Source organism: Artemia franciscana, chromosome 21 (genome assembly GCF_032884065.1).
Source record: "Artemia franciscana chromosome 21, ASM3288406v1, whole genome shotgun sequence".
NCBI lineage: Eukaryota > Metazoa > Arthropoda > Branchiopoda > Anostraca > Artemiidae > Artemia > Artemia franciscana.
Genome location: NC_088883.1, coordinates 18,243,663 through 18,271,267, shown reverse-complemented (window position 1 = coordinate 18,271,267; position 27,605 = coordinate 18,243,663). Strand labels below are relative to the sequence as shown.

The window sequence follows — 27,605 nt, the reverse complement described above, 5'->3', positions numbered from 1 at the left end:
ACGTCGAAACTTCTTATTTTGTTTTTATTGTTGATGACCCTGCTACAGAATTTAAACACGTTTCCTTTCTGTCAATGACTCTTAAACTGACTAGTTTCTCACGGTAGGGTTTTTGTCTCTCTACTAATCGAGGTTTTTTTAAGCAAAACTATTTTTTATCATAGTAAATATTCTCAACGTTAATATATATACTGAGATTGTTCTCAAGGAGGTCCATTGGTGAAAGGATGAGCTCTATTGGAATCTACTTGTAGGGTTTAACCTTTTTTTTATGGTACTAAGAAAAGTTGAGAACAGTTGGAGAACTTTAGGGATCAAGGAACATGGCCAAATGAGATCGTTAACCCATAGTTTGGACACAGATGTACAACTGAGTTGCTTCCTCTCGCAAAACAGTTGGCAGCAAACCGCACCTCAGGATCCAAACAAGTGACGAAGATGCTCGATGACGAAGATGCAAGGTGAAAACACCTGATACCCGCCATAGGCAAGTATGCTATTAAGGTGAAACAAGCTTCTAGTTTGACCAAGGTGGTATCCGGGGGGTTAGGGGGTTTGAGCACCCCCCTCCGAAATATTTGTCTGACTCGTAAAAACGTTATGAAAATGGATATGAACAAATTTCTATGTGTTTTTTGAGTATTTTTCTGTGTAAATCCCCCCACCCAAAAAAAACCCTTGTGTGAAACACCCCCCGAAACAAAAATCCTGGATACAACCCTGAGTGTGACAATCAATTTTATATGCCCGGCTGAAACTCAAATCTAAATGAGCCAAGGGTACAAACTGAAGAAGACATATATGTCTCCCTTGATTTAGATTTTTTTTGTATTTATTTTAAAAATCCAGAAACACAAAATGGTCAAGAGTAGATTTTTAAAAATCGTTTGTATTTTCAATTAAAATGCAGAAAAAGAACCCAAGAAATCCAATTGCTATCACTGAAATGAAGACTCTCCCAATGTCCTATGATCACGGGTCTGATACGATCAAAAACGTTCAAGTTACGATGTTTTCCATCGAAAGAGCTAACACTATGTACACACAGTATATAATTTTGGTCATTACAGGAAGAATGGCAATAGAAATGTAAGAGTAGTATAAATCATTAACAAGAATTTAAGAGCCATAGGACATTTCTAGTAGTCAAAATAATGATTAACAGTAAGTTTTTTAGTTTGGTCCCTTAGTGGCAGATTAATATCAATTGCTAATTCAATTAGGGCCTTTGAATAAAATTCTAAATGACTCAATTATTATGTTCTAAATATTTTTTTAGTTCATCTTCTGTCTTTTTTATTTTTCATTTTACAGAAATGAATCAAAAATAAACACAAATAAATAAATAAAAATTTTTAACAAAAGTAAAGAGTGAAAGAATGTCTTGAGAAAAGCAAAACAAAAAATATTATGAATTAAAAGTTAAAAGAAACCGATATTTGACGCTATAAAAAATAAAACCAAAAATGAACTTATAATGTACCAAAAATAAAACTGATATTCAACTCAAACTCGAAGTGAGCAGAAATCGTTATATATATATAAACTGGTAAGTCATCCCCCTTGTGCCCTAATTTTGATTGGAAAAGACAGATACTAAAAGACAGATATGGTATAAAAGTTAAAAGAAAGAGATATTGGACTTAATAAAAACTAAAACCAATAATGAGCAGATAATGTATAAAAAGTAAAACTGATATTGAACTCAAGCTCAAAATTGAAAATATTAAAGAATAAATGAAACCATCGAACAGGCATTAATATAAATGAACAAATAAATCTTACAACGAGTAAAACAAGTAAAATTGAATGTGCAAATCGAGCTTAAAACGAAGAAAAATCCCTATGAACAAGGATTTTGCAACTGCCCAGTTCTCTAACTGTGAAAGTACAAAACTTTCTGCGTCATTGGCTCAAAATGAGCTTTCAGCAACTGATATATTACATCTCCAATATTCTGTTTAATTTTATTAGCTCTTTCTAAGACTGTTCAAGACACATTTAGTTTTCAGTAAAGCGCTAATGACGCAGTAAGTTTTAGACTTTTACAATTAGAAAAGAAGAGAGTATCCAAACTCTTGTTTGAAGTGATTTTTGATGGTTTTAAGCTTAATTCGCATATCCAATTTAAGTTTAAATCGTTTAAAATTTAATTATTCATTTATGGGGCACCTACTACATATTTGATTGCAATGCTTGTTTATTTCATTTCTGTTCATTTTGGGTTCCATTTATTCTTCAATATTAATTTCTGCTCATTTTGAGTTTGAATTATTATATATCTTTATTTTTACTGATCTTAAATCTAATATGGCCTTTAGTTTTCTGTGAAAAACTTCTTTTTCGGAAAGTTCTCTTTAATTATTTGGTAAACGTCAGACTTTTCAAATAGACTCTTTTTAACAGGCAATGTTCGTGAAAACCTTCTTGGATGAAAATGAAGACCAACGAGCACAAGCACAAAATTCATCAGTTACCAAAAACTTGTTCAGTTGGACTTCTGTATCATACATTTTTTGTATCCTCTTAACGCCTCCTCCGTGAAGTTTTGCTGCCATCTTTATTGGAAAGAACGATGTTACATACTTTTTAAAGATAGTATAATGAAAGCTCTTCTATGTTGATTTTTTCCAACAGAAGTATTCAACAAATGTTTCAGTTATTTTGTCAAAATTTAGGATTAAGTTTCTTATCTGTTGAAGTTTTCTGATATAGGTATTAAAACTATAATTCCCTATAAGGTACCGTATTGATATTTTTTCCGTAAAAAAATTGAGATGTTGCATTGTAAATACATAAATCCATGCACCTGTTTAACAAACTGCAAGCCAAGAGTCTGACCAGTAATTGACCAAAATCTATACTGACAAAAATATTGATATCTGACGGGACTCTGCCTCCTATAAAGTGATCAGAAGAACCCAAACGAAGAAAGAAAGAATGTAAAGAACATTCTTTTCAGTCCTAGCCACTTGGGTGCAACCTTGGAGCCATTCCTAAAAAAAATTCAAGCTAATAAGCTGTGTCTAATTCGTCAATATTCATAGTCAATAGTAGACGTATCAAGTACAACTTTATTAAATAGTGAAGATAATAGTGCAACACAATTCATTGTAATTTACACAACTGTGTTGTTTCAACTATAAATGCTAAAAGTGTATAAATCGATTTTAAATCATAATAAACCAAGTAAAGGACAGCTGTCACTAAAGTTTCATTTGAAATCTAAATACAGTAAAAGTTAAGTTTTTAAAAACTAGGTAATAAATCTACTGAAAAAGGCTTAAATCAGAATTGACCATTTTATTTTAGTGCAACTTAAAAGTGAAACGCCTATGGTGATAATCTTATTTAGCACTAATAAGTGTCAGGGTCTCAGGCTCATAGATCCTAATTTTCAGTTTTTACCGTTTTATTGTTTAATTTGAAATATATTCTACATAAACAGGGTAATATCAGAGTACCCAGCTTGATCAACCAAGCAATGCTATGACTGGTACCTTGCACTCTATCAAAGGGGTTTGATAGGGTCTTAAACTGGTTTTTTGAAAACGAATTACGGTAGCTCCTTAGAGACCAAGGGGAGGGAAGTATTATAAAAGGACAAATGCATGGGAAAATAACATAGTACATAGTTTTTTGTTGAAGCAGCATAAGAGTTTTCTCAATTACGGAAAAATTCACTTATATATTTTTGGCAAATAAGGAAGCTATTTGAACAGTTTTTCTTTTTTAAGTGAAATCTGATTTAATCAGGATAAACTTTTACTTCTAATATATACATTCTTTGTTCCATATTATATTATATTATCCCTAACAAAAGATAAAAATAATTAGAAATTCTAGCATCAATAACCATAAATAAGATTAATAATTCCCGTATTTTAAACCTTTTATGAGAAAAGCTGAGTTTTCAAAGCTAAACAAAACAAATAAAATAAAGAACAAAACTAAATAAGACCACTTCAAGAGCAAAGTGATTTTCAATTTTCAAAAATAAAGCTAAACTGTATAATCCATCAAATCAGCCGTACGAGTGGAATATGAATTCTTGTCCTACGATTAGCTGAATGGTTCAAGAGTTTTGTGTGGCCCAAGCATACACGTTTAGAGTCGTGGAACCCTAAAACTGGTGTGTAACTATATTTAATATTGTGCTTAAACAAAATCTTGAATTTTATTTTTATTTTCACTTTTATGAGATTATAGACTTTTTAAAGTAAGACTCAGGCGATAAAAGTGAAATTACTCCAAAAATATTATTATAATGATCTTTTGGAATTTAATAAGTACTTAGACATCTTTAGAAAAGGCTTGTAAGTCAAAATTTGAGAGAGTAGGGAAATGTTTGAATTCTAATTCAGTGAAAATTATCTTTTAAAGCAACGCAATGCTCTTCTAGTCTCTTTCAGAAAGAAAGAGTCCGAAGCATGTCATAGGTAAAACCTGGAAACTATTTTCTAAAATTAGTTATTTAAAGACATATTAAACATGAACATTGACATTTCGTTAATTTATTTCTATTGACAAAATGAAAACAAAAATACAGGAAACATTCTAAACTTTGTTGCATGTAGAAAATATAGTACCTGAACAGAACAAAATCTATTTTTTTTTAAATTAGCCAAAACACAAAAAATAAATATTTATAATTGTACAGTCAAAAGTTTTGTATAAGTTTTGATCTAGTTACAGTATAAGTTTTGATCCAACCACTGGTTGTCCTGGTTTTTAACTAAAATTTTGTCTTAAAATAAATTTCTCTGGGCTTAAACCACATAAACCACTTTGATAAAATTAAATGATACAGGTAAAACTATTGCCAGAAAAAATGTTAGACCTGCGCCTCAACACAGAGAGCTCTATTTAAAATGAAAAAAAGATCCTAGGGAAAATAAGCGGAATAAATGTCAAGGTTTTAATATTTCACCGGAGTTCTGATGTGTTGTTTTGTTGCTGTACCAGTAATTGGAGTGTAGGCGCTCTAATATATCACAATTTTGGGTTATTGTTAACAAGATTGAATTTTCAAAAAAAAAGTATTGTATTGTAAACAACTTGGAAGTTTAGTTAAGACCGTTGGAACTTTCAAATCAATCACTATATTAGGCTAGAGCTCTCTAAGAACAACATTTTTTTTGCAGACTCAATATCATTAAAAAAATGGTATATAGCTATAAGGCTATAGTCACAATAATTCAACTTATTAAGGGACAATTGATAAAACATTCATTCTTTTCTTAATCAAGGGAGACTGTGACTTTTTATTTTTTTCTGGAAATGACTATGTTTAAATATATGCTCCACACTGTCAGTTTACCGAAGTTTACCTCATTTAACATGCTTTTCTAACATCCAGATTTTGCAACATCACATAATCAGTAATGTGTAAACCCCCATACATAAGTTGACCATTGGTAAGTATGTGCTCATGTTAATCAAATTGTTGGTTAGAGTGATAACGGTAGTATGATGTTTGATGGGCTCCTGAGAAACAGACTTTCCTTTCATAATTCATTCAATGGTAAAACTTAGCTTCATTTTATTAATGAAAAATGCTCACACAGTTAAAAATAAAGGGAGCATATTAGTGTCAAACTTTATCATCTCCATACTAAGCCAGAGCTAAACATTCCTTGGTAAGTCAAGAAATTTGGATTGTTCAAGGATGCCCAAAGTTGATTTAATCCCAAAGGGCGGGTGTCAGGGTGCCAAAAGTTAATTTGAGCCTTAAATAGGCCCAAAGTATGTCCCTTATAGTACACGGAATTGGCAACAGTATTTTTATAAATAGCCTTAAATTTAACCACAAAATTCAAGAAACTTTGATTTCAGCTCATAAATTCATTGGAAAAATGTAAGCTTCAAGACGTTTAGGTGGAGAGGAGGAGGATATCAAGGTAATGAAGACCATTTTATCATCTCGAATGTTTATTATGCTAGAGTTATACCTTGAGCAATATCGTGGTCTTACTTTATTTTTTTTTAATATATGTTTCCCTTATCTCTGCATTAAAATTAAACACAAAATTAACAATTCGTGACTACTTTGATTTAGCACACAAAATAGTCATATTAAAAGAGCTAATTAATTATATAGGCACAATATAATTTAAACTTTTTAAATATAATTACAGTTAAAATATTTAATTTAGTTAAACGGACATGGCTCATATTTCATCGAATAAATTTTAACGCCGATTAGATTTTAATTGTTACATCAACTATGATTAGTCAGTTTAATACAAAATCTAATTAACTAAATAAAAGTACACTAGGTTTCTATAAAACTAATTAATTGAAATGCAAAAAAGAGATATAAGATTAAATTCAGGAATATATCCTAATACAATCAAATAAATAGACCCAAAAAGGTATGGTGGCATGACTTGTTCTTTTTTTAAGTTGCTATAAATTCAAAATGGGATTGTTACATTTAAGTTCAAATCTGGATCCATTCAACATATGCTCCGAGCACTATTTAGCAGCAAAAACTGAATTTATCATGCAAAAACCTAAACTGCAGATGATCTAGACGAACTGTTCTCTCTTAGTATTCTTGTTCCTTCAATAACAAACACCTACTTAGTCAAATGATTAGGCGTACCAATTTACCACTCAGTATGTAAAGAGAATGAATTTACAAAAATAATGATGTTTTGGCTCTTTTTTTTAAATTAGTGGTTTAAGTAAAAAAAAACAGTTTAATGTAGATCAGCTAAAGATACTAAGGACTTGTTATTTTGAAGTATTTTTACTCCAAACCATATTTTAATAAAATGGAATTAAAGCTCCCATTGTCAACTAAAAGCTTACATAAATCAAACAGTTCGTGGTAACGAACTGTATAAGGAGCGACCCGGCTCAATAGTAACCAAAACTCTAAAAAATTGAATTTTGATATCAATAGCTACATCAAAAGAATCGCATTTTAATGCTGATTTTAAATATATATGTTTCATCAAGTTTAGTCTTACCCATCAAAAGTTACGAGCCTGAGAAAATTTGCCTTATTACAGAAAATAGGTGAGACACCCTAAATGTCATAGAATCTTGAAGAAAATCAAACCATCACATTCAGCGTATCAGAGAACCCTACTGTTGAAGTTTCAAGCTCCTATCTACAAAAATGTGGAATTTTGTATTTTTTGCAAGAAGACAAATCACGGGTGCGTGTTTATTTGTTTGTTTGTTTGTTGTTCTTTTTGTGTTTTTTTTTCCAGGGGTCATCGTATCGACCAAGTGGTCCTAGAATATCGCAAGAGGGCTCATTCTAACGGCAATAAAAAGTTCTAGTGCCCTTTTTAAGGGACCAAAAAATTGGAGGGCATCTAGGCCCCCTCCCACTCTCATTTCTTCCCCAAAGTCAACGAATCAAAATTTTGAGATAGCCATTTTGTTCAGCATAGTCAAAAACCATAACAACTATGTCTTTGGGGATGACTTACTCCCCCACAATCCCTGGGGGAGGGGCTGCAAGTTACAACCTTTGACCAGTGTTTACATATAGTAATGGTTATTGGGAAGTGTACAGACGTTTTCAGGGGGATTTTATTTTGTTTGGGGGTGGGGCTGAGGGGAGGGGAATATGTTGGAGGATCTTTCCTTGGAGGAATCTGTCATGGGGGAAGAAAAATTCAATGAAAAGGGCGCAGGATTTTCTAGCATTACTATAAGAAAACAATGAAAAATAAACATGAAAACGTTTTTTTTCAAATGAAAGGAAGGAGTAGCATTGAAACTTAAAACGAACAGAGATTATTACGCATATGAGGGGTTCTAAAAATAATTTAGCATAAAGAGCGAGGTATTTAGGAGGAGATAAATACCTCGCTCTTTATGCTAAAGTATTTTTAGTAATTTCAACTATTTATTCTACGGCCTTTCTGATTCAGGGGTCATTCTTAAAGAATTGGGACAAAACTTACGATTTAGTGTAAAGAGCGAAGTATTAACGAGGGTACAAGCCCCCTCGTATATATAATAGAAAAATAAGATTATGAAAGTTTGTTACGTACGTTAATTCTTAAGTTACGTATATTTTTTACTAATAAAAAGGTTCGTTGAATATTAAAAGTTCTAGTTGCCTTTTTAAGTAACCGAAAAATTGCATGGCAACTAGGCCTCCTTCCTCACCCATTATTTCTCAAAATCGTCTGATCAAAACTAAGAGAAAGCCATTTAGCCAAAAAAAGGAATTAATATACAAATTTCATTTTAATAATTTATGTGCGGAGAGCCAAAACCAAACATGCATTAATTCAATAACGTTCAGAAATTAAATAAAAAAAAACTGATTTTTTTAGCTGAAAGTAAGGAGCGACATTAAAACTTAAAACGAACAGAAATTACTCCGTATATGAAATGGGTTGTCCCCCCGCAATCCCTCGCTCTTTACGCTAAAGTTTGACTCTTTGCCATAATTCTACTTTTTAAAACAATTAAAAGCTTTAGCGTAAAGAGCGAGGGATTGCGGAGGGGACAACCCATTTCATATACGGATTAATTTCTGTTAGTTTTAAGTTTTAATGTCGCTCCTTACTTTCAGCTAAAAAAATTAGTTTTTTTTATTTAATAACAATAAAGAGTTAAAAAGTCTGAGGGATATTGTAGAACACAATACTGAAGATTAATTCCAATCAGATACCAGGAAGGCTGAGAAAATGTTCAAGTAAGTTTTCAGCAGAAAGAGCACTTTTTAATCGTTGCGTAAATTAATGTTTTTCCACACATTTGCAACAAAAAAAAACTATGTCAAATATTACCCTTGTTCAAAATTGTTTTCATGGTATATTGTGGCATTTCTTTATCACAGTTATAAGTTTATTAGTTTGTTCCTGAAGTTCCTTCATTTCAAAGTTTTCAGTCAATCATACATTTTCTTTAAGGTAAGCCATAACCCCGTGTGGCCCCTGTTTTGAGCTTGCGACCCGAGCAATTCATTTTGCTTTTAAGTTTGAGTAATTCTGAGCTAGGATTTCACTATTTGAATAACCAAATGTACCAGATCTTGGCTAATCAGAGACTTATCTAACTTGACGTTAGTGGATGTGATCATAAACTGAGGGAAATCGAGTCTCAAAATATGATAGTCTTTATACAAGATTAGCAGTAAAGGTTATGTACTTGTACTGCATGGTTATTATTTCCCCGGCACTATGTTATTGGTGTTTCAATTACCGATAAAATTACCGATAAATTATTGTTAGTTTTGTCTTATTTTCAGCGATTCCCGGTATTTCATTTAATGAGAACAACTACTTTTGGGCAGTGCCGGATTTGGATGGCAATATTATTTATGTAGTAATTTTAAATTTCGACAGTTCGAATGTATGCATTTTACAATTGTGTGTGTTTCTTGATTGTTAGTAGACTATAAATCAAGTTATCTTTGTTCAAATATATTTTTTGGTGTCGTTAACTGGTAGTGTTACCGTATAGAGTCATACATATTCAAAATTAAATGCTTATTGAAAAATTACAAGGAAATACTTGTTGAGAAAGACTTTTTTAGTCTTTGGTGAGAGTAACTGGAAATAATTGGAACTGGACATTTTGTGAAACAGTCCTGAAGTTCTGACTTCAACTTATCTCTATCTTGAGGCTGATTTTGACGCAAAAATTTGAACTCAACCTCTTTTGTTGGGGATATCTATAAAAAAGGAGAAAATTAGATATCTCAGAAAATACACTCATTGAGAACATTTTATTTTCAAAAGCATAATCTACGAATGGGTCAGTAGATAATGTGACTTAAACAAAAAATTCTTCCAGAAAGTAAAGTTTAAAAAAATATAAACATTTTGCCTTTATATATATGACAAAACAGGGCAACGAAAAAGGACGGGATTAAAAAAAAATATCCCAAAAAAGCCGAAAAGTCTAAGAACCTGTAAAAAATCTTGTATGAAAATACAAAAACAGGAAAATTCCGACTGTAGCCAAGCTGAATCATCAAGGAGAAAAAAAAACTCGAATTTTCTAAAATAGGATCAAGATTTACTGGAGACTGACAATATTGGAATAAGTTAGTTATTGAGAAGAAATTGAAATTAACACCATTTAAGATTCGCTAACAAAATCTTAAGCATATAGAAAAAAAGAAAGAAAGAAATTTTATTTGAGCCCTACGGCCATACACAACATGATTTAATAATACAACACTGCACAGAACACACACTCAATATAAAACAATACTTATTTTCATTCACTCGGGCTCGACTGAGCCTCTCCCGCCTTTTCCACATATCGTGCCATTTTGCATATGGTTCCAGGGATCGAAGACCTCAGGATATCAGAAAGCAGCACCAACCGATGGTCCCCCCAAATTTCATCCCTAAGACTTTCAAGCTCCTGGCGTTCCATGAGGAAATGGGCTAAATTATTATCCTCTTTTCCGCAATACCTATACTTACCATTTGTACCCTTATTTTTTTTTTAATTTCTGTCCCCTATGTACTGGAAGGCAATTTCCCCTCAACTGGATCCATCATTTTAAATATCTAAAAGGTAAATTTACCTTAAAATAATATTCTTCCCCAAAAATCTCTTTTACTTTACTATATTCCTTCAGTGTTTCCGACGAACGTACTAAACAACCCCACTCTTCTATCTCTTGGTCTTTCAATCTCTGCATAATTTCTGGAAGGCATCCGGGTCCGTTTCCTTCCATCCACAAATAAGAGAAGCCTAGTTTGTCAAGAGATTTCTTGATTTGTTGAGTCCAAGTAGTTTTCCTATTAATTCGAAGCAAATCATTATAAGCTTGTTTAGCCAATCGGTCCTCAGGAAGTTGGGTTAACATCAGCCAAAACTTAAATACTTGATAAGGCCGGTGCAATCTCAGTGAGAAGATGCCGAAGTCTCCCTTGATTAGCTGGTTATGTGTTGTCTGGTGCAACCCGAAGAGTCTTTTGTAGTATCTAAACTGGACTGATTCTAGCTTCTCCGCGGCCTCCAGGCCCCATAGCTCAGCTCCGTAATGAATTGCCGGTTTAATTTTCGAATCAAATATTTGCTTAAACATTTTTAATGACTTCGACTTTTTCACTAGGTCATTACGTAATATAGCACCCACTGCTGCCCCTCGCTTTGACATTTCGCTCACATGTTCCTTCCAACTGCAGTTAGGTGGCAGGGTAAATCCCAGATATTTCGCCTTTCCCACTACCTTAATCTCTTGTCCTTTGAACCGAAATTTCTCGTTCTCGACTAAATTTCTTCTTCCTCCTTTATTGAAGATCATTATCTCCGTCTTCCCGAGGTTTCGACGTAGTTTCTTCGATTCAAGGTATTCTGCCATCAGGTCAATTAAAATTTGTAGTTCACGAGCTGTTTTCGCTACTAATGCCATGTCGTCGGCGAACAGCAGAGCCGAAATCATTCTGTTGCCGAGCTTAACAGTTGGGGCCCATCTTTTCTTCAAGAATTATACGATGTCGTTTACGAATATTCCGAATAGCCGAGGTGACAGGGCACTTCCTTGTTTAACACCTCTTGTCTGTTCAAATATCCTTGAATCTCCTTTTCCAAACACTCTAACGACTGCTTTTGTACTTCCATACATATTAGCTACCAGTTGTGCGAAATGACCTGGTAGTCCAGTTTTAATTAATTTCATTATCAGTAATTCCCTATCCACGCTATCGAAAGCTTTTTGGAGGTCTAAAAAAGCCACGTAAAATTTATTTTTTCCTCTTCCATATTTTTCAGAAAGGGCATGCAGTACAAACATTCTGTCCGCTGTATTGTATCCGGCCCGGAAGCCTCCTTGCTCTTCTTTAATTTTTTCGTACACTTCAAGCCATTTTGACAGTCTCACATCAATAATTTTCTCAAATATTTTACTCATCGTTGGTATTAGGGATATGGGTCTATAGTTGGAGTGTTCCTCCGCATTTCCCTTTTTGAAAAGCGGCAAAATTACTGACGTCTTCCATGCTTCGGGCCATTTACATGTGCTAAGAATTGCATTGAAGATGAGGACCATTATGGGAACGAATGACAGTGCGAACTTCTTATAAACCATAATAGGGATTCCATCCAGCCCCGGCACTGTGCCCCCTTTCTGATTCTTCAAAATGTTTTTTATTTCCTCCTCCTTTGTTTCCTCCAGCAAACTGTAGTCATGCTCTTGGAGCGGGAAACAAGTTCCCTCCGTCGGAATAGAATTTAGCACTCCGAGAGGTGCTGTATCGTTTCCTATTTCAAAATATGGTGGGCAAGTTTCTGGTTCTGGGCATTTTTGTTGGGTAGATTTTCTTTTCTCATGGTCTTGAATTTTCCTCCAAAATACTTTCATGTCATTCATTTTAAAACTCTCCGATAATTGTTTTATATCCCTTATTTCCGCTTCTCTTTTTTTCTGTTTCAATAACTGTTTATAATCTCGCCGGATAGCTTTCATCTGGAGAACTACTGTCACTTTTAGGGGGCTCTCTTTAAGGGCCTTCACTTTTTCTACTATTTGAATCAATTCTTTTTTCCTTGCTAAGCATTCATATAGATATATTTAATATGTTCCGTCATAAAATTATTAAAATTCTACCCTTTAATCGTAGCGTACATTTTAACAGCAGACGAAGTACCATTACCATGTTTTAATTCTTACCAAAAGCCCATTTATTTTAATTTCTTTTGGTTTAATGCTGTAATTTCTGTGACCTGACAGTTTTTCATTTCCATTAAAAAAAAGTTTTTCAAAGAAAATTTAAGAGGTACATTAAACCAATGACGAGTAGAAATAAAGTCAAGCAATAATCCGAACTGAATGAACAGATATGCTATTAATGATTAAATGGGACCAATAACGCAGAGAAATTAAAATGAATAAACAAGTCAAACCTGAAAAGGAACAGAAATGCTATGAACAGGAGTAGGGCTAGTAGCCCTTCAGCCTTCTGAGGACAAGAAGATCATTTTCGTTCTGCTGAAAACAATTTTTATTTCGAGCAGAGTGTTCTTTATTTGCCAGAGCACCAATAGCAACAATAAAAAAGAAAAGAAGTCACTATAATGGCCAAGGTTTCTGAAAAGAACTAGTGTAGCTAGATTAATTGTTTAATATGTAACGATAATCATTCCTAGAAATCTGATTGATATTGTATTCATTAACATTACAAAACAGAAAATTTTCAAAATTTATTTTGCTTCTATCAAAGCGCATATGACACTTTTGGCTTTAGAAAATTTAACGCGTGTCAGTCCTGTTTTTGGTCGTTTTCACTATTTTAGATTTGACTCGATTATTCACTGAAATTTCCTTTCGCTTTAGGTACAACTTATCCATTGATAGTAATTTCTACTTATTTAAAATTTCAATTGTTAATTTACTTTATTTCTGCTCGTCTTTAATTTAATGAAACTCTTTTCTCTTCTTTGAACATTATGGGAAAAGTTTTTTTTTTAACATTAATTACACTTCGTTCTTAATTGATATTGTGTTTTTACTGGTTCGTGAAAGAATAATTGTAATAGTTTTTTCGGTTATATTTTGACCACAAGTTAAATAAAAAATAAATGAAACTCAAACCCAACAGAAAAAAATAAACAACCATAGAAAAAGAATATGCAACATGTACTAATGTAAACAAATAAATCTTAAAACCAGTAAAGCTTAATGTGAATACACAAATCAAGCTTGGAACGAACGAAAATCACCACAACCAACAGTTTGGGTATTGCCTCCTTCTCTCACTGTAAAAGTCTAAAGCCTACTGCCTCATTGGCGCTTTACTGAAAACTATGTGTGTTTTGAAGAGTCTTGAAAAATACAAATAAAACCAAAGTGAACATTTGATATATAATAATATTAATTGTTGAAAGTTCATCAGTTTAATATTTAAGTTTTTTTATATTTATTTAATAATATTTATTTTTAATAATTAATATTTAAGTTTTGTTTTCATTTTTAATGCTGTAATAACTGGAAAAGATAATATTTGTAATATAATTCGTTTTCAGTGGATCACCAATGACACAGTAGGCTTTAGACTTTCACAGTTAGGAAAGGGGCAGCATCCAAACTCTTGTTTGTAGTGAAACTATATTTGTCTCAGCCTTGGAAAGAACTAATAAAGTTAAACTGAATATTTGATATATAAAGATATTAATTGCTCACAGCTCATCAGTTCCAAATTTAATTTTACTGTAATTTTTATGTATTTCCGATTTTGCAATAAGTACAAAAGAAAATATTTGTAATAAAATTCGTTTTTAGCTCTCATGATTCATCATTGATAAGTGTTTTCGGGGGGGAGGGGAATCGGGACATTGAGGGCCAGGGGTCAGCTCCCATAAATTTAAGAATAATATATCGTTAATGAGTTGTTTTTTGGGGGGAGGTTCGGATCATTGAGGTCCAGAGATAATTTTTTGAATAAAATATTGTAAATAATTTATTTGGGGAGAGGTATGGAGGGAGGGTCAAAGGTCAGATCCCATGATTTTTGGAATAGATTATTGTTGATAAGTTGTTTTTATTGGAGGGGTGGGTGGATCTTGGAGGGAGGGCCAGCGATCAGCTCCCATGACTTATCATTGATAAATTTTATTAGATGGAAAAGGAGGAGGATCGGGCAATGGAGGTACAGGGGTCAGCCTTCATTGCCTTCGGAATAAATTACCATTAATAAGTTTTTTTTAGTGAGAGTCGAGCTTATCTAATCTTTGAACTATTTTAAAAACCCTCCTATAAAAACCTTATATACCCCCACAGCAAAACTTACAACACTTGCCCTCGGTTATTGGGGGTTGTGTCGACCCCTGACCTTTTATTTATCAGATGTTTGAACTTATTTTGAAAAAAATGGCCATCTCAAAAATTCGATCGGATGGATTCGGGGAAAAGAGGGCAGGGGCGCTAGTTGTCCTCCATTCCCTTTTAACTCTTGAAAGGGGAATTAGAACTTTAATTTTCAATCGACGAGTCCACTCCGAAGCTTGTACGACCACCCTTACCATAAAAACCCCATTTGCCCCGGGGCATGATTTACAACACTAGCCCCGGTATTTTGAGGATTGTGTAAACCACGGAGTTTTGTTAGAATAAAACGGAGAATAAAACAAATTCGAGTTTCTGTCATTCACCTGGAGCCTGGAAACTTGGAAAATAACAAACCGTGCATTATTTTCAATAAAATAAAAGCAATACTTACAATATCCTTAATATGATCAACCCTTCCAGGTCCTTCTATATATCTTTTCGCGGGTCTATTCAAAAGTTGTAAATTGTTACTGTTAATTTCTGATCTTTGAAGTCTCATTTTTGATAGGTGATTATAGCTTGTAATTTGTGATGTGGGTACTTGTGTCATCTTTAAGTACAATACTTCAGGGATGGACTTTGTCCGATTTCCACTGCTATACCACTTTCTTCTATCATTTGTGCTAGGGGGTGCCTTATATTCGTCTGCTGATCTCTGTGCTTTAGTGGATTTTACTCCTGTTGCCAAAGGAGTTGAAAATGTTCTTTGGATCTGAAAAAAGTTCTACATTATTGGTTTAGAAAAACATAATCCTACAGCAGATTCACAACTGTATTAATCTGCAAGAAATCTATATCATCCCATCTTACGAAAGGAATACGATATATCTATATATATATATATATATATATATATATATATATATATATATATATATATATATATATATATATATATATATATATATATATATATATATATATATATATATATATATATATATATATATATATATATATATATATATATATATCTATATATATAAAAATAAGTTGTCTGTCTGTCTGTGGATGTGTGGATGGATGTGTCAGGTGACGTCACCTGAAAAAACTGGATCAGGTGACGTCAAAACTGAAAAAACTAAAAAAAGGCAAAAACTACAAAAAAAACTAAAAACTAATAAAAAAAATAAAAAAGCTAAAAAACTAAAAAAACTATAAAGGTAAAAACCAATAAAAAACTAAAAAAAAAACTGAAAAAACTAAAAAAAGGCAAAAACTACAAAAAAAACTAAAAACTAATAAAAAAAGTAAAAAAGCTAAAAAACTAAAAAAACTAAAAAAAAACTAAAAAAAGGTAAAAAACTAAAAAAAATAAAAAATAAAAAAAAACTAAAAAAAAGGAAAAAACTGAAAAATAAGCTAAAATAAAGGTAAAAACCAATAAAAAACTAAAAAAAAAAAGGAAAAAACTAATAAATGACGACACTCAAAGAGAAAGCGACCAGGACAAAAGGAATGTTCGATTAGCAATCAACAAAGCACAGGGACACAGGGAGTATAAATGACGACCAGGACATAAGTAAAAAAAAAAACTATCTATATATATAAAAATAAGTTGTCTGTGGATCGTGGATCAGGTGACGTCACCTGAAAAAACTGGATCAGGTGACGTCAAAACTGAAAAAACTAAAAAAAGGCAAAAACTACAAAAAAAACTAAAAACTAATAAAAAAAATAAAAAAGCTAAAAAACTAAAAAAACTATAAAGGTAAAAACCAATAAAAAACTAAAAAAAAAACTGAAAAAACTAAAAAAAGGCAAAAACTACAAAAAAAAACTAAAAACTAATAAAAAAAGTAAAAAAGCTAAAAAACTAAAAAAACTAAAAAAAAAACTAAAAAAAGGTAAAAAACTAAAAAAAATAAAAAATAAAAAAAAACTAAAAAAAAGGAAAAAACTGAAAAATAAGCTAAAATAAAGGTAAAAACCAATAAAAAACTAAAAAAAAAGGAAAAAACTAATAAATGACGACACTCAAAGAGAAAGCGACCAGGACAAAAGGAATGTTCGATTAGCAATCAACAAAGCACAGGGACACAGGGAGTATAAATGACGACCAGGACATAAGTAAAAAAAAAACTATCTATATATATAAAAATAAGTTGTCTGTGGATCGTGGATCAGGTGACGTCACCTGAAAAAACTGGATCAGGTGACGTCAAAACTGAAAAAACTAAAAAAAGGCAAAAACTACAAAAAAACTAAAAACTAATAAAAAAAATAAAAAAGCTAAAAAACTAAAAAAACTAAAAAAAGGCAAAAACTACAAAAAAAACTAAAAACTAATAAAAAAGCTAAAAAACTAAAAAAACTAAAAAAAGGCAAAAACTGCAAAAAAAACTAAAAACTAATAAAAAAATAAAAAAGCTAAAAAACTAAAAAAACTAAAAAAACTAAAAAAAGGTAAAAAACTAAAAAAACTAAAAACTAATAAAAACTAAAAAAGGTAAAAACTAAAAGAACTAAAAAAGAAAAAAATAAATGACGACACTCAAAGAGAAAGCGACCAGGACAAAAGGAATGTTCGATTAGCAATCAACAAAGCACCGGGACACAGGGAGTATAAATGACGACCAGGACACAAGTAAAAAAAAAAATTAACAAAACTAAAAAGAAGGTAAAAACTACAAAAAAACTAAAAAGAAAAAAAAACTAAAAACTAATAAAAAAACTAAAAAATCTAAAAATCTAAATAAACTAAAAAAGAAAAAAAAAGGAAAAAAATAAAGGAGAAAAACAAAACTAAAAAACGAATGTATATACAGACCGGTACACCGGGATACAAATGACGACCGGGACACAGGGAATATAAATGACGACCGGGACACAGGGAATATAAATGACGACCGGGACACAGGGACACAACTACAACGGGGACACCGGGGGAAACAGGGGGATATAAATGACGACCGGGACAAAAAAATTAAAAAGAAAAAAAAACTAAAAACTAATAAAAAAACTAAAAAATCTAAAAATCTAAATAAGCTAAAAAAGAAAAAAAAAAGGAAAAAAATAAAGGAGAAAAACAAAACTAAAAAACGAATGTATATACAGACCGGGACACCGGGATACAAATGACGACCGGGACCCGGGACACAGGGAATATAAATGACGACCGGGACACAGGGACACAACTACAACGGGGACACCGGGGGAAACAGGGGGATGTAAATGACAACAAAGCTCAAGGGCAATCATTAGAATCATGAGGTATAGATCTGAATACAGATTGTTTTCCCATGGACCATTATATGTTGCATGTTCAAGAGTCGGTAAACCTGACAATCTATTTATATGCAAAGACAATGGGACAGCAAAGAATGTTGTATATTCGCAAGTTTTACGTAGTTAAAACCATATATATATATCTATCTATATTCACAGGTGGGACATAGGGACACAACTACAATGGCGCGTAACTATTATGGCGCGTAACGACTTACGCGCGCGGGGGGGCTTGGGGGGGGCGCGAAGCGCCCCCACCAACTAGGTGTTGGGGTGGCGCGAAGCGCCACCCCAACAGCTAGTATATATATATATATATATATATATATGAAAAGAGAAATCACCAATGCAATAGCACAAACACATTAAAAAAAAAAAAAAAAAAAAAAAAAAAAAAAAAAAAAAAAAAAAAAAAAAAAAAAAAAAAGGAAGACAAAAGAGAAATTAAAGAAAATTCTCTAAGAGCCTTAATTTTGGGGAAAAAATTTATTTGATTAACGTCATTTTCTTGGATTTTCATGAATGGAGAATTTTATATTAAATTGCTTAAAGAGCAAAAAACTGGTAATTGCAAAAATATTTGCATGTATTTTGACAAGGGATTACAACTATTTAAAACCTTAGAAAAGAAAACCAAAAGTTCGAAGCTTAGCAGAAATCGTTGTTAGAAATCGGACTTGCCGTAACAATCAAGTATCTTTGATTAGGCTACTACATATTTCTACTACTTTAGTAGAAATATGTGTTAGAAAAACTATATTACAGAATTTCTTTTCTTATGGGTTTAAGCAACGTCTTTTTAAGACATGAAAAAAGTTGAAAATTTTTTAATTGATGATCATGTAATTCGATGTGGCAACCTCCAAAGAAATCCCTTTAGGTTTACTTTGCAAGGCAATAGTGCTATTGATTTTGCATATATTATGCGGTATTTAGATTTGCTCATTTCGTTTCTTCTTAAAAAATTCTCGTCCTGCACTTCTTAATCTATTTAATTTTAAGATAAGAAGCGCTTAAGAGACGCTTATAAGAATTAAGGGCCTCTAAAAACGTCCTGTACTGGCTTGTCATTATAACATGTTTGTGATCGCACATTTACTATCTCGATTACGTTTTAGATGCTTTTCATGAAGATGATTACAAAATGATTTAATGTTTTAACAAGTACGCGGAGTTTTTACCAGAAATTACAATTTGAGCTTGTAATGGCGTAGAAAGGGCTTAGTGGAGAAAACTTAATTAATCCCACAATATATAGGTGATAATTTACCATAGAATTAACTTGACCCGGGAGAGAAACATGGTTACAATCTTTGTGGTGTGAGACGTTTTTTTACAATTTGTGTCTTTTAAGTTTTTAGGGACATTTTTGTTTGAAGACGGGACGTGTTTAGAGAGTTATCACATATTGATCGTCAGATGAGTTAGAACAAAAGTAATAACTTTCACTGGTGCCTCAAACGTTGCAGTAAGTAACTTATACTCATCATTTCAAACAGATGTTTTTGTTTCAAAGTTCGAGCCCACAGCTTACCAAGCTTACAGCTTACCAGCTTACCACAGCTTACCTGAACATCTGTTGCAGCTACATGCAGAATAAACAGTGCTCTAGTAAAATAACCAATCCGTTACAGAGTGTTTGAAGGAAGAAATAAAGAAGAAATATTCATAGGGATACTCACTTCAGTATGTCCTGATGTGTGTAAAGATGTTGCAACTTGGCTTCTATCAACGAAACCTCTACAGCAGTTAGTTTTGTAGTAGCTTTGAGGCTGTAAGAAATCTGGTAGTTTTTTCCTTCGGAAATCTTCATTGCCGGATAATTGGAAACTCGTTGAGCTGTGGCTTTCAAAAATTCCAGAATTAGTCTGGAAAATAAAAGAAAAACTAATTTTAACTTAAGCAGTAGAATAGTGTGCAAAAATTAAAGGATGTATTTGTCCTTCAATTTCACGAGAGAACAAAAACAAAGGTTGAACAATCTAGGGTGAGATAGATCTGTCCGAGAATTCAAAAAGATAGAGAACTGCAAAAGTTGAAGCTTGTAGCTTGCTTAAAATTGATACCCTTTTAATACAGGGTCTATAGTATATTAGACTGTGTTTAATGGCTTTTCATCTGAATCTGCCAATACACTAATTTTTCAACCTTTACAACACTTTGCAATTTTTTAACCATCTTTTGTGAAGTAACTATAAAGCAAAACCCACTGGAAGACTCTTGGTGGCACAACAGTTTAGAAAAAGTCGAAATTGGTACCCTTTTTAATACGGGCCCTATAGTATATTAGACTGTGTTTAATGGCTTTTCATCTAAATCTGCCAATACACTAATTTTTAAACTTTACAGAACTTCCCCATCTTTTGTAAAATAACTTCAAAATTCATATTCATAATCTTCAGTAACTTATTTCTAACCTCAGAGCCACCATGTTTAAGAAACTCGTTTACAATACTCTCAGGATCTGGAGCCTTATTTTCTTTTATCTTTTTATTGCTGTCGCTTATTCTTCCTCACAAAACGCATCTTCATTCACATTCAAAGTATCATAAACTTTTTCATTTTCCTCTAAATCTTTTCTTTACAACCCTATGTTGATTTCGCACATTCTCAAAATGTTCTGTTCATCTCTTTTTAACTCTTTTCTCTTTACTGATTGTAGCTCCGTTCTTATCTTTAACTGGGATAGTCCGGATTGACAAGTTCCTCTGAATTTATTAATATGCCAGTACAATATTTTACTATTATGCCGTCTAGATGTATCTTCCAGGTCCTCGGCAATTTTATCCTTGGCCTCCACTTCACACCTCCTTAGGTCAAATTTTAATGCTTTCTCCGCTTTCTTTACAGTTCTATTGTTTTCATATGATCCATCACTCAGATTTTGCTTGTACATGCCCCTTCTCCTCTCTTATCATAAATGAAGTTTTTTCACTAATATTCCTAGATGCAATCTTAACTTTCTTCTCTAAGACACCATCAGCAACTTCACAAATTATTTTCCTAAGATTATTCCATCCATCTTCCGCATTGTCAAATTTTAAACTCTCCAGTTTCGTATTCAACTATTCCTGGAAAGTTTCTCTCCAATTTTCATCCTGGAGTCTACCATCATCAGAACTTCCCGACAGGTAGTTATCCTTCCAAAATTTCAGCTTTAAATAAACCCTAGACACTACTAGATGGTGATCTTTACTTTTAACATCAATAACAGCACTCTTATATATCCTAGTATCTTATATCGATCATCCCAGTCTTCGGTTTACAATGACATAATTAATAAAGTTTGCTGTCTTACCATCATGTAAATACCATGTTAACTTATCGACCATTTTATGACCCAAAACCGTATTTGTTAAAACTAAATTAATATACCTACAAAATTGCAGCAGACTGTAGCCATTACTGTTCTCTTTTCCTACACCAAATTTACCTGGGCTATGGTATCATCTATCCCTATTTCTGGGCGTTAAAATCTCCTAATAAAAACACCATATTTCTACCTGGGACCCTATGTATTTGCTCCCGTAACTGTAAGTAAAATTCATGTGAGTCACTAGTATCTCCTTCAATCGGTTCTAATCGGGGCATATACTACTATAACTGATACCCTGAACTTTTTAGCCATGAAATCAGAGATTAGTATTCTATTATTATAACCTTTTTAGCCTAAACATGACTTAGCAGCCACCTTATTCATTATATTTTGAACATCCTTCTTGGCTGAGTAAATCAATTCTATATCACCTAATTTCATGCTTCCTACCCCTGGGATATAAGTTTTTGAAACTTCTAATAAGTTCAGTTCAGATCGTTTGAATTCGTCAGTCAAAATGTCGACAAAATAATTATTTTTAACTTAGTAGCATTCCAAGTTCCAATTTTCATATTCTTTAAATCATTGAAATTGTTTGGACTCGGGAATAGCAATGGTCCCGGATTCCAGTGCAGGACGAAGACCGACACGTCTTCTCAAGTCTACACCGAAGTCCTTAAGCCGGCTTAGAACCGGACTGCAAAAGGTCCCTTGGACCCCCAGTATGAATGGAGGCTGTGTGCAATCCTGATCTCATCTTGGTCACAACATGGTTTTTAATACTTGGTGATGCTCTTCTATTAACAAGACTCGAAACCCTGCACAGACAGTCTCAAGCCTATTATTTCAGACTCATTATATATTCATGTCTACAAATATTATGCTCCTATGGGGAGGTAACCCATATTAGAGAAATTGGCTAAGAAGAGGTTTTTCAGTCCTTAAAACGCCCGCCAAAGCACACCACGCCCAGAAAAATTATCCATTCATCAAAATCCCGTGCGACTGCTGTGTTGTTTACTAGGCTATAATTTCTTCGAGGGGTGCCACTGTTTAAGTGGGGATAGAGCTGACTGCAAGGTCGCCAGTTTTTCAGGTACCCACAAATGGTCCAGATAGCCATTTCCATAGGCTGTTGTCCATAGATCTGGATCTCACACCCTGCTGCAGATGTCCTCCTATAGGGAATCCTCCCATGATGGTGTTCTGCATCACCATGCAATTTAACCCATTACTGGGATAAGTTTTGTAGCTCGTGGGACGTGTGCACATACTGTTGGGCCCTGTTGAGTTTACATTTGAGGGGCTTTCTTCCTCCTCCATCTGCATTTACGACCCCGGTGAGGGTGCCTCAGTTTTATTATGGACCCCAGGAACAAGGTTCCCACTTTTACCGTTCCTCCTAAGGAGGCACCCTACATACCTGTATGCTTAGGAATGGCGCTATATATCTAGATTGATAAGCCACGACTGATAGTTCAACATGATCACCCACGTATGTGTGACCATCCTTCTTTGAAAAATATTTAAAATAAAATCATAAAATTTAGGATCTTTACAAATAATAGATTTTGTTTTTGAATATATTATTATAAGAACTTCATTTTATAGTCCCAGTTTCTATTTAGAAGGGTAATTCTTTTCTTAGTCTTTAGTTCACTCCTAGGAGCGGTTTTATAGAAGGCTTTCTTAAATGTAAGATAGGTTACTGCTTCCCTCTCGCATCCCCGCCATGAAAATGATACCGCTAATCATCCATAGAAAAAAAATCCCGTCAAATATTTCCTGGCGGAGGGGGGAGGGTCTGAAGCGTCTTTTATCAATTATAGGGAAATTATTTAAGCTGTCTTTACAGTGTTCTCTCGACAATTTTTGTTTTGTAAGGATGTCCGCCATGGACACCAGCAGGTTTACCATAGGGACACTGGGACAGTGCACATATTCTTGGGGAAATAAAAGATATTAAAACACAAATAGTAGGAAAACGAGAAATATTCCCATTTGAATTTTGGCAAAAACAAAGCTCTTGATGGCACTTGCCCTTCTTCCCTTTTGGATAGTTCCTGGTGGCAGTTATGCCGCTTTTTCACCTCTTCCCCTTTTGTGTCGACGATCATATGAATGTAATGCCTTATTAAATACAGAAAAAAATATTTCTACAATAAGAAGGAATTTATTGCCCCACAGTACCTCGGCAATTGAAGGAATATCACAAATTAGCGTGTACCCCCTTCCCGAACCTGTTTCTATATTTATCAAACTTTTCACTGGGAATTAGATACAAATAGGCATAAAAACGTTTTCTAAGGCTTTGAGCAGAATCCACCTTAGTCACAGAGCCTCCTCCATAACAGCTGACGTGCATTTATACGTGACTATTGTAATTTTATTGTACCTCAAATCAATCAACTTAGTAAGTTGATACTTTTCAATGATTGTCCATATTAACTTTTTATTTTGTACAGACTACTTCCATCTTTGAGGACGAATATGCCACCTCGAGGTATTACTGTCTCTGAAAATAGAATTCGCAATGTAAAATTTTTAGCGGATTTTAAATCAATTGATAATCTCGGAATTTCTAGTTGCTTTTTTTGGAGGGGGGGGGGTTTCTTTCCGCCAAAATTGTCTATTTTTGTGCTATAAAATGGCATAAAGCACCATTGTTTTGAGGCAGTCTCTGTTGCTAATTGAAAAGGGGAACTAGAGCTTTGTATTTCTATTTGAATGGGTCGTCTCTGAAATTCTTGGACAACTGACTTGATATGACCCCCACTGGAAAAACAAACTAGAAAAGAATCAAATAAACACGCTTCTGAGATCATCTTTCCTAGAAAAAAAATCAAAAAATTTGTCTTTTTTAATTTTTAAAATAAAGCTCTCTAAAATGTTTAATTTGATGATTTAATTTTCATAAATATTGCTCTCCTATTCGGGTGACTTTTTAAAAAGCAAGCAAATTTTCTCCTGCTCGTAGAATTCCATAGGTTACTTTAAATTTAATTAATTCTGTATTTTTATGGCCGCCATAAAAATTGATTTTTCATCTGAAAGTGAGGAACAACATTAAAACTAAAAAAGAAGTTAAGTTATTCCGTATATGGGTTGAGGGTGCCCTCTCCAGAATCCTTCACTCTTCACGCCTTAGTTTTTTAGTAATTTTATAAAAAGTATTTTTTTTTTATTATTCAATATAATATAACTCCTTACTTTCAATTGAAAAAACTTGTTTTTTTTATTTCTATTTATTTTTAAAATAATACCGGGAAGTTTGGCTCTCTCTCCATAGAAAATTCTCACCCCCATGAGAAATTCCTTCAAGTAACCTTCCTTCCACGTAAAATACCCCTCCCCAGGAAAATTTCCTACAGAAAATTCTGTCCTTGCTGAAAATATTCCCCCTGGAAAATTTCTTGCGGACGATTCCACCTGAAAAATTCTTCTTGGCTTACTTTCATTTGAAAAAAACTTTAGTTTTTGATCGTTTTTCAAGTCACGCCGTGAAAAACTCTTCCCGGGAATCCCACCTCTGTGGAAAGTTGCTCCAGCTGAAACATATCCCATGGAAAATTCCCCCGAGGAACATTCCCTCATGGAGAAGTTTTCACGGATAAAATACCCCGGGTATATCATCCATACACTTCCAATCTTGCTGAAAATTTCCCCAAGCGATTCCTCCGGACCCTCTCCACATGAAAAATTAAGTGGGCAAAGAGAATGTAAGACAGAAAAAAGAATTTCGTATAGGAATTCTGGCATATTCCACAAGTGTAAAATTGCCCTTGGAAACGTCACTTCTGGACTTGCCTTTTCATGAAAAATTCTCCCCGTGGACAATCTCCCAGCAGGAAATTTCCTCCCATGAAAATGTCTGTATACTTCCCAATAACAAATACTATACGTAAACAATGGACGTCTTTCATAACTTACAGCCCTCTCCCCTGGGGATGTGGGGGGTCATTGTATCTCCAAAGGTGTAGTTGTTGGACCTTTCATCAATGCTGGAAAAAAATGACTGTCTCAAAACTTGATAAGACGACTTTGTGGGAAAGGGGAGTGTGAGAGGGGGTCTAGTTGCACGCCAAACTTTCGGTTCTTAAATATGCAAATTAAAATTTCAATCTTCGTTCGGATGAGTCCTCTGTCGATATTCTTGGATCATCGGTTCAATATGATTACCCCTGGGGAAAAAAGGAAACAACAAAAAAACAAAATAAACACGCATCCGTGATCTTTCTTCTGATCAAAAATAAAAATCCCAAATTTTTGTAGATGGAACTTGAAACCTTAAAAAGGATTTCATATGGGAATTATGTCAAATCTTTCGTGTAAAAGTTTCCCCTATTACTATCAGTTGTAGTAGGGTTTAGTGGGGATTAGAATATATTCAAGATTAAGTACTATTTGTTCCTAAGTTATCAGAATAGGGTAACTGTCTTCAATATCTAGGGAACGGCATTGAAGATCACAAACATCTATTTTTTTATTTTTTCTTAGTGGAAACTATGTGGACCTTCAATTTTAGCTTTGAGGAAGTAGAGAAGTAATAAATAGTTTGTCTCAAATTATCAAAAATCCATTAAATATTCATGGTGAAGCGTTGATGTTAACTGAAAGACAAAATATTTAACCAGGTTAACAAAATGGGGAACTCGCAGTGTCTCAAGAACAATTTGTAATATCTAGTCGAAACTATCAGGAGGTGTATGAGGGTCAAGTAGACCTTAATTGTTGGTGCCGAGGCCGGGGTTGGAGGAAAATCTAAAGGCACTATGCATATCTGGGCTATCAAAATAGAATATTCGCTATTTCCTGTGAGCGACTTGGGAGATGCAGTTGGAACCCTTAGCTAATCTAAAGGGTGGTACACAGTGGTGCCAGTTCTGAAAGATGTTGCAGGGCAAAAAATACCAAAAAAGGTATTTTGTAACTTTTAGGGGGAGTCTATAAAGGCCAATTTCCCCCTGTCACCCATCATGTAGCGCAACTGGTGGAACAAGAGAACCTCAAAATCTTGCGATTGCAGGACCATCTGAAAAAGTTATTTCTGTGATTCACCTAAACTTTTTTTTTAACTATAAACACTTATGGGAATAACAAATTTATTCAAAACAACTACAGCGGTGAATCAAATACTACGTACTATGAGGCTACCAAAAAAGTTTCTTTGTAATATCTGTGGAATAGCTTGAGCTACTTGAAAATTTTAGGGAAGGTTTTAGGTCTATGTTGGCTTAAGTCTCCCAACCCTACAGACCACCCCACCCCCCAAAAAATGTCTGTATAATAGTTTCCTTCGTTTTTTTTGAAAATCAAGGAAATTTTGTTAGGCTCGTAGCTTTTAATAGTTAACACTGAACTTGATGAATCTTATAATTCGGGATCAGCTTAAAAAGCTCGTTCTTTTGATGCATCTTTTGATATCAAAATTCTGTTTTTTAGAGTTTCGATTACCGTTGAGCCGAGTTACTCCTTCTTTACATTTTCTTACCACGAACTGTTTGATAAATTATTATCAAAATATTTTTTCAGATTTTCGGTCACTATAGAATTTGTTTATTTATAGTCCATTGCCATAAACTGTTTAAAATAGGTAATCTAACTGTTAAGAATCAATCAAACTTATATAGATTATGATATTTGGCCACCATCGTATCTTGGAAAGGCCTGGGCATGGTTTGAAAAACGATCAGATATCAAATGACTAGAAAATTAAATAAAAATAAATTAAATTGAATAAAATGCTTTTTTAAATGAAAACATGAAGCGACGCTTAAACCTAAAAGGTCATAAACTATTCTGCATGATGAAAGCTGCCCGTATCCAGAACCCTCTCCCCTCCCCCGTCTGCTTTTTACGCTAAAGTTTGACTTTTTGTCCTTTAGAATAAGAAGCACTTTCAAGCAGCTATAAACTTTAGCGTATAGAACGAGGTCAAGAGGATAGCCAAGGTGGAGAGTCTCTATTCGTTTTAAGCTTTACATCGCTCCTTACTTTCGTTTTATTGTTTCGTATACTTTCGTTTTATTTTATTGTTTTATTAAATCATACAAAAAGAGCAGATATTTGTAATAAAGAAAACAACTTACCATACTTCCCAAGTGGTGAACTAAAACAGCACTAAAAATAACAACAAAATCCTCAGATTACAAAGCAAATAATTCTAAGCGTAATTAGAAGATTCCGTGACAGAAAAATTGTCTCTTTCTCAATAGCGCTTAACACAGTAACATCGATAAAACTTCGGATAAAAAATGTTACCATGTCACATCTCATTACATGGTCATGGTTCCTTGG

At 33.4% G+C, this 27,605-nt stretch overlaps 1 protein-coding gene across 3 annotated transcripts; it reads right to left on the bottom strand.

The window, feature by feature from the left end:
• Positions 1 to 852: 852 nt before the first annotated feature.
• LOC136041052 (uncharacterized) lies at positions 853 to 27,605 on the bottom strand. 3 transcript variants are annotated; one of them, XM_065725591.1, is made up of 5 exons: positions 27,398 to 27,605; positions 19,675 to 19,860; positions 15,156 to 15,488; positions 9,507 to 9,652; positions 853 to 2,996 (listed from the first exon to the last, which is right to left on the bottom strand). In XM_065725591.1, the coding sequence occupies exons 1-5, from the start codon at positions 27,398 to 27,400 to the stop codon at positions 2,912 to 2,914; spliced, it is 753 nt and encodes a 250-aa protein (XP_065581663.1). In that variant the 5' UTR covers positions 27,401 to 27,605; the 3' UTR covers positions 853 to 2,911. The 3 variants fall into 3 exon arrangements, 2 of the variants coding, with proteins under 2 accessions (XP_065581663.1, XP_065581664.1); XM_065725592.1 differs by having other exon boundaries at positions 15,156 to 15,476; XR_010620954.1 differs by lacking the exon at positions 853 to 2,996 and adding an exon at positions 23,704 to 23,823 and having other exon boundaries at positions 9,193 to 9,652; positions 15,156 to 15,476.